The 7,729-nt window shown below is 42.2% G+C and overlaps 1 protein-coding gene across 1 annotated transcript; it reads right to left on the bottom strand.

Annotated features, from left to right (window-relative positions):
• Positions 1 to 4: 4 nt before the first annotated feature.
• Positions 5 to 6,855, bottom strand: LOC137916905 (muscle, skeletal receptor tyrosine protein kinase-like; the record flags this gene model as incomplete). The annotated part of the gene is made up of 9 exons (XM_068759861.1): positions 6,789 to 6,855; positions 4,349 to 4,475; positions 3,808 to 3,959; positions 3,079 to 3,206; positions 2,851 to 2,992; positions 2,578 to 2,702; positions 1,891 to 2,050; positions 1,414 to 1,420; positions 5 to 287 (listed from the first exon to the last, which is right to left on the bottom strand). Coding segments are annotated over exons 1-9 (1,191 nt in total), but the record flags the coding sequence as incomplete, so codon positions are not given.
• Between the last annotated feature and the right edge of the window lie 874 nt (positions 6,856 to 7,729).

Raw genomic sequence — 7,729 nt, 5'->3', positions numbered from 1 at the left:
AAACAGGTTTGGCTGCTGGTCCGAGTCCTGATGGGTTGCAGTCGGGAAAGGAGGAGTGGCAGAGGAGGGAGCGAACTGCAGGGCTACACAGCAGACTCAGTCCTTCCAACTCCGTCCACCTGCTCTGAACCAGGTACTCCTGCATTTCCTCGGGGTCAGAGCGGGAGGAGTTGAAGAAAACCAGCAAATCGTCCTGCAGCACAGTTCGGCACACGTCGCCACGATACGCACTGCAGTAGCCCGTTGCGCTCTTGTAGAGCCTGCAGGAAGAAGACGCCACAGAGAACCTGATTTTATTGCTTGATGCAATTCAAATAGTGCGCGTATCAGGAAAGGAACACTTTTGCTATAATATTTCCAAACATGGCTTTAAACAGGTTTTGGGGCCAGTAGTTTCATGAAGCGCCGTTGCATTACTGCATCCATTGTCAGCAGCATATATAGTGAACTGTGAATCTGGAGCCATAGTTACATCAGGAATAATTACACAGGGGGCAAATGGGGACTTTGGACCTGGAACCACGTGTCTGTTTATCACCCATCCTGCCACATGAGAGCAATTGGGTGTGTCCCATCTGGCTCAGCTTTTCCTAACCTAACTAATAGTATGAGGTGGCTGCATGGTTGGTGGTTTGATCCCCGTCCCCTGTGCGCTACATGTCAAAGTACCCTCGAGCAAGATGGCGCACCTCAATTTGCTGTAATAGCTACAAACTATGTGTGTATGTGCGTCAGAGAAATGCAGACTGTACTTTTTAAGTATTTTAGGCTGGAGTGACTCGACATTTTGCAGACGTTCAAAGGGTGACCTGACAAAAATGACAGCTGACATCAACTGCACTTGACCAGCTATTGAGTTTATTTCCATTGGCTTATGAGCTATATGTGCCGAAGAAAGTTGCGGCATTGTCTTTCGTCTGTAATTGGTATGTTTGGAATTGGAATTGACTGTAATTTACAAAGGCAACAGAAACTGAGAAACGATTGTTGGCCAACTCAGCAACATTAAAGCTGTGGTTGACAATTAATTAACTTGTGTGGAGGTGTGTGTTAAATTATCGTCTACTTCTATCATATTAAATTATTGTCTTAAAAATCATTCAGATATTGGTAATGAAAGAGGTTGTAGAGGGTTCATTTGAGATAACATCGCCCTGCCTGATCCCACCACCTCTGCCTTCTCTTTACTTTACATCTTGGGCTTTGTGCATCTACCTCCCATAAGCATGTTGTACATTCCGTTTCCATGTAAGATGAAACCATTAAACCTGATGTTTTCATTTGCATCCTGCAATCCTCTTTCTCAATTTCATTTTTTTTTGTCTTTCTCTTCCTTTATCACATTCTGCCACTCTCCCTTCCCCGCTCTTAGAAGTCAAGTAGTTTCCCCGTCCCCGGCCGTTTTTTCCTTACCTCCACTCTATGGGGAAGTGGCAATATCCAGAAGACGATGGTTGAAGAAACACAAACAGCAACAAGAGACAGAAGAAGCGATCCAGAGAGATGAAAGAAGGAAAAAGGACAAAAGGTCTCAGTGAGGAGATAAAACCAACCATGACGCCTCTGTCACCAGTTCATTGCTGGCTGCAAGCAGACTGGGGGGCGGCCAGGTGGAGGGACATTGTGTGTGGTCAGGGAGGAGGTGTGTGTGTGTGTGTGTGTTGTTTTAGGTGACAGTAATCATTGGGAGCGTGGGGGATTGTGTCTGGGGCATCAGCCCAAATGGAAGGATGGGGGATGGAAACACACAGCTGAACCCAAACAAAGCACAACTACTATATCTGGGAGTAAACATAACTTAAGTGCTGGCAATCTCCCATAACACACAGAAGCGGTGACTTCTCATGTCTATATGTGTGACATGTGTGACATGTTAGTGTCAAAAATGACCTGTGACGGTGACTTTAGCGGTTGCCTTGACGGTGTTGGCTCCGGCGCTGTGTCTGTTGGAGGCAAGGCACGTGTAGAGGGCTGGTTTATTCACCGTCACCTTAAGAACGGACAGGATAACCTCTCCCAACAAAGTTTCGTCAACCGACGCACCAGCAATCTGGGGGGGGGGGGGGGGGGGGGGCAAGAAGAGTGTCATCATGCAAGGACATATTCTGAAATTAATATTTTACAAGGAAAGACTTGTTTTGGTCTTCTTTAGGGGTATAGTTCTTAATCTCAGATCTCTGCCACAGTATGTGCGGATGGATAAATAAGACCTCATATGAGTATTTCTGTAATGCATGTTAGCCTTCCTGATAATCTGTTCTGTTATTTTCACAGCTTTCCAATTAAGTCGGGCTCTCCAGCTGACAACGTGTCAAAATGTCAGCTATACGTGATACATTTTCTCTGATACCGGCTGCGTTGCGTGGCATCTGAGAGGAACCGTCGTAGAGGAGACAAGAATATTCCCAGAGAGCAAAAAAAAAGCATTTAAGACAGGCAGGAAAAACAGAGATGGATGAATGGATGCACAGAACTGAAGTTATTATGTGGGTTTTTTTTTTTTTACGTGATTCGGAAGAATACCAGCAAACCCATGCTGGTCAAAGATTTGCTTTCACATGGAACCTGAGCACTCACAGTATTCCCATTTTCCAGCCAGGTGATTGCTGGGATTGGATTTCCTGTGGCGCGGCACTCGAGGGAAATCTGGCTGCCATATGCTACTCTCTTCTCCTTCGGAACCTGTAGGATTCGTGCTGGAGCTGAACACACAGAAACACACAGTAGACAAAAAAAACTTCCATACTGATACTCAACAATTGCTTTTGTGGGCAGACTGCTAAAAATAAAAAAAAGAAATACATGCATGTATACATGCAAAAAAATAAAAGGAGGCATTTCGATACGTACCCTGTACCTCTATTGTCACAAGCTTTGAAAAGGCCAAACCAAAGCTATTTTTGGCCACACAGCGATATTGGCCCGCATCCTCTTTCTGTAGGTTATGTATCTTTAATGCACCATAGTCAAGAATGGTGACACGATCGCTGACCTGGAGGAGACGAGATCAGAGAAACCCTTCCAATCCTTCCAATCACTTCATATTATATACGTAGAAATACAAGTAAATGGTCATACCTTGATGAGATCATCGTCCTTGAGCCAGGTGACTGCTGGTTTGGGGTTGCCGAGGGTAACACAGGGCAGCACTGCTTTGGATTCTAACAGAAGTGTTAGATTGGTAGGATGGCGTTTGATCTGCGGCTCTGATTGAGAGACAGATTTGACATGTTCATCCTTTGTTTCAAGATGCTGGCAGTGATTTTAAATTAATGTAATTTCCTGACTATAAGCCGCTAATTTTCCCCCCACGCATCGAACCCTACGGCTTTTACAACGATGCGGCCAATTTATGCATTTTTACAGGCTAAAATGCCACCAATACATTTAGCCTCTTCACATCAGACCAATGACGTTTTCCCTGGGCTGGAGAACAGATTAACTGGATTTACATTCATTTAAATGGGAAAAACAAACGTCTTTCTGTCACAAACTGAGTCTAAGAATGGATTAAATTTGTGACTGTATTTAAATTAAATCTCATAAAAATCCTTCTGTGTAAATAAATCATGAAGTTTGAATCTGACTGCCGGCCTTTCTGTGAGGAATTTGTCTGTGTGGGTTCTCTCCAGATTATCCGGCTTTCTCCCACAATCCACATATATGTAAATTAGGTGAATTGGTTATAAAATATGTTTTCTTTTCAAATGTAGTGGGTGCTTCTTATAACCAGGTCCGCTCAATAGTCCAGAAATTACTGTAACTGTGCCTCCAACTCTAGACTGGCACCAGTATAGAATGACATACTCATCTTCAGCTGCAAAGCGCCGCAGCTCTTGGCTGGTTCTCCAATGCCGTTGCTAGCGATGCAGCAGTACTCTCCATTGTCTGACTCTCTTACACGAGGGATGATTAGCATTTGCCCCTGCTCTCTGGTTATGTACCGGGGATCATAGTACCTGGTAGGAAGCAAAAAAGTCAGTCAGGAGAAAATAAATAGCAAGAAATGCCAGGATGCAGCTAGAAATGTTTATATTGCCTTAATTAATTATCAGAATTGTGAGGCTTTTTCAATTATGTCATTGAATTGTAGCCTCATAATTATACACTAATGGTATATACAACTATTAAGCAATTATTTACCCATTAACCTTGTTGATAAGAATAACGTTGCCGACATTGTTATTTTATTTTAACATTAATCCTCCAATGAGCAGAGCATTACCAATATACAAGAGGAAAAAGTGTTTATTAATTTTATTTGTCTGATTGTAATACTTTTTTTTACACTAAATATATCGCTATATATATATTATTTTTTTTAAACAAATTGACATTTTATGCTTACATTATTGGGTGGTTATTCTTAGTCCAAGTGACTTCAGCGGGAGGGCGGGACTCCACCTCACAGATCAGGGTGGCATTATGGTCCAACAGCACATCCATTGTCTCCAACGAGGTGATGATACGAGGTGCTATAGGTGGTAAACACAGGCAGACAAAATACAAAGTCCATAAAACAGTTATTTGAAGATGTTTTGACTCCTGCTTTTACACTTCTCTTGAGCTTAAGTCACTTTTGTAATGTATTTACAAAAAAAAAAACCTCTAAAAGGTAAAGGGCAATTCATACCTTCTTATACCAAAGAAAGGTCTTAAAATAGCTATGTTGTTTACAACAGCTGTACTTTTTCAGACAAATTATTTGCCATTCTTCACATTCCTATTTCCCTTGGTGTCATCTGTTTCAGTCACTCAGCTGAATGTGTCCAGATAACAAGGTTCATGATTCGTACAGCTATAACCTCAGCAGGGGTAGAAGAAGAAGAGTGACTTTAAGGGAGAGATCAGTGCAATGACTTCTGGGGAGCTTTTGTAAGTTTAAATAAGAACTGCATGTGAAGGCTTTTTTTTATTTTTATTCGAGGGTATTTATTATTTATTTAGTTCATTTGGTTATTTGAGAAAGGGAGTAGAGGGAGAAAAGGGGGTTACTGTCAGAAAAGTGAGACAGGGGTAAAGCAGAAAGCATCCCTTGATTCATAAGACGGATATTTGAGAGCTGCAGACAAGAGCAGGAGTATAAACAGAAAGAAGATGTTGAAAGGGGACAAGGATAAAAGACGATAGCACGGGGCCGAGGCTGCAACTGATTATATGTGGATTCAGATCAGAGACATCAGGGTTGCTTTAAACTCTGCGTGAACTCCAGGGAGGAAGAGAGTAAAAAGAGTGGAGAAAGAAAATATAGGACCAGATAAGGACAAAAAAAAAACCGAAAGCCGACTAAAGGACAGGTTTAGAGTTTAAAGGACATAGGCTAGTTCTGTCTTTAATCCGCAACGCCAACCTCGGGTCACTGCTGCTGCTTGACTCGTAAAAGGAGACAGAAAGCAAGCTACTGTCAATCAAGCAGAAACCCTGACATGACTGCTTTTTAAAAAATGGTCTTTTAGTTCCTTCTGGAGCATTTACAGTCTATTAAAGTGGAATGGCCCCATTGAATAAATGGCAAATAAATACAATTAGTCAAGTTCAACGTTTTTAAATGGATTGCCACATAGACATTTCACCCATGCTCATTCAAAATGAACTGTAGATATGAGGAAAATACGAGAAATGAGATTATATTATATATATTATATATTATATATATTCATCCATCCTTTTTCTTGTAGACAAGATGACACAGCTGCTTTATCCACCTAAAGGTCACTTATTTGTATTTTTTTCTTTCCTATATATTGGACCTGAAGAGTCTGTAACTTAAACACAGAAATGAATCAAGAGATGTTTATTACCTACAACAAGCATTGAATGAGGTTGATCACTTGTGTTTGTTTGAAATTATTATTTATTTGTTTGTTTGTGTGTTGTTTGTAGGATAGAAATCGCCAGCCTTGGAGGAGACAGTTAAATTTTGAGACAGAACAGGGCACAGATGTGGATTCTGGATTGCTTTTCAAATTCCTCAGTTTTGTTGGATGGGGCATCCAACAAAATCCACCCTTGCTTAAAATTTCATAAAAATCCATTGGAGCATTTTGAAATATGTTGTCAAACAAACATGGCAGCTCAAGTTACCTCCTCTAATGGTCTATGGCAGCGGTAACACAATCCAGCACCGCTAATGCAACAGTTCAGTCAAACAGGGAGTGAAAGTTTTTAACACTTCTTCTTAATCAATGACCTCACAGGCAAATACGTCGTTTCAAACATTAAAAGTAGGAAGCAGTCTATGTATTTCATGTTGGAACAACGTCCACCCTGCATGCAGACCGCAGCAGCATTAGCACCACCTGTCCCTGTGAGGGACCCGGCACCACGTATTGTACATCTTGGCTTATAAAGCAGGTGTTGTGTGTCGGTGGGTTGAACTGCAGGACTCTGCATGTGTCAGTAAGATTGTGGCACCATTTGATATGGCACCCATCGCAGATGAATCTATAATATTTCATAAAGAAAATGTACCACAGTGTCGGATGGCCTAAACTCCTAAACTCCTTCTTTTCCCCGTAGGATGTGGTGGAAAAGCATCAATCTACATTTATGTGTGCTGGGAAAGTTCATTTGGATTCGTCTCAGGAAAACTCTTTATCCGGAAATTCAAATGTAATAATTTGCTCTATTTAATATTTGGACTATCCAATGTTGTGTTTGCCTTCAGCCAGCTGAACGCATTGTATTCATTCATGCTGGACTGTCTCTAAAATAGACGCACAATGTTCATATAGTATACAGCGCAACACTGCGTGAAAGCTCTGCGAATGAAAGGATCTGTCACGTACCTTTCTGTAGTCCATAACTTGAGGTGACTACAAACAGCAGGAATACTGAAATAGTTTCCGTCTTCATCTTCACCTTCATCTACAGCGATCTTTCTTGACAAGTCAATTTGACAGGTGAAGGAGGTTATATTTCCATGCCAGGTAAAGCAGTGTTCTTGTTTGTCTTGTTCATGGTGTGCGTCAATGTTTGACGCAGCCAGGCACAGCCGTGAGTTGTGCGTGTGTGTGTGTGTGTGTGTGTGTGTGTGTGTGTTGTGATGAATGGGGACAGCTGCCGGCTGTCCTCATGTGGAGTCAGGTTTGGAACCACACTCTAAAGCTCCAGTGCTGGAGAGATGCCATTCTCCTTCATCAACAACACTGTTTAGTTACCAACCATGCAAAGACCTGCTGTGTCGTCCATGTCGGTATAAACGCTGAAGCTGCAAGGAGTCAAGAGAGAGTTAACCAGATAACACGCCCCTCTCCAGCTCTATATATCTATGCATCTGTGCATTTGCGTGTTCTTTTCAACACGTCAAAACTGCAATGCAGCACAGCACACACACAGAGAATCATCACGCACATGTGAATCCCCTTCCCGCCACACACAGCCTTCGTGTCCACCTGTCGCCTGCCTGTGTGTCAGGCTTTATTTTTGGAATGGAATGGCATTTCTGTTCATTTGCTGCTTATCCATTCTGCTTTCGATGGAGTCCACTATTGTATTACCTCACCACACGCAGCAGCCATGCAAATCTGTCTGATGGAAACACTGCGGGAGTTCTTTTTACACAGCGTGGCTCAGTGAGGTTAGTGATGCTGCAGCGATGTCTTTGTCTTTTATTGTCTCCTTATCACTTCTGTACACTGCTTGACTGTCATGTCCTGTCTTCATGCCCTACATTTGACAACACATTCAAACGTGTCGTATAGTGCGTAAGTTAAAGCAGCACACCACT

This window comes from Brachionichthys hirsutus, unplaced genomic scaffold (genome assembly GCF_040956055.1).
Source record: "Brachionichthys hirsutus isolate HB-005 unplaced genomic scaffold, CSIRO-AGI_Bhir_v1 contig_645, whole genome shotgun sequence".
Classification (NCBI taxonomy): Eukaryota; Metazoa; Chordata; class Actinopteri; order Lophiiformes; family Brachionichthyidae; genus Brachionichthys; species Brachionichthys hirsutus.
The sequence above is the reverse complement of the archived record's forward strand: the minus strand, read 5'-3'. Positions and strand labels throughout refer to the sequence as shown.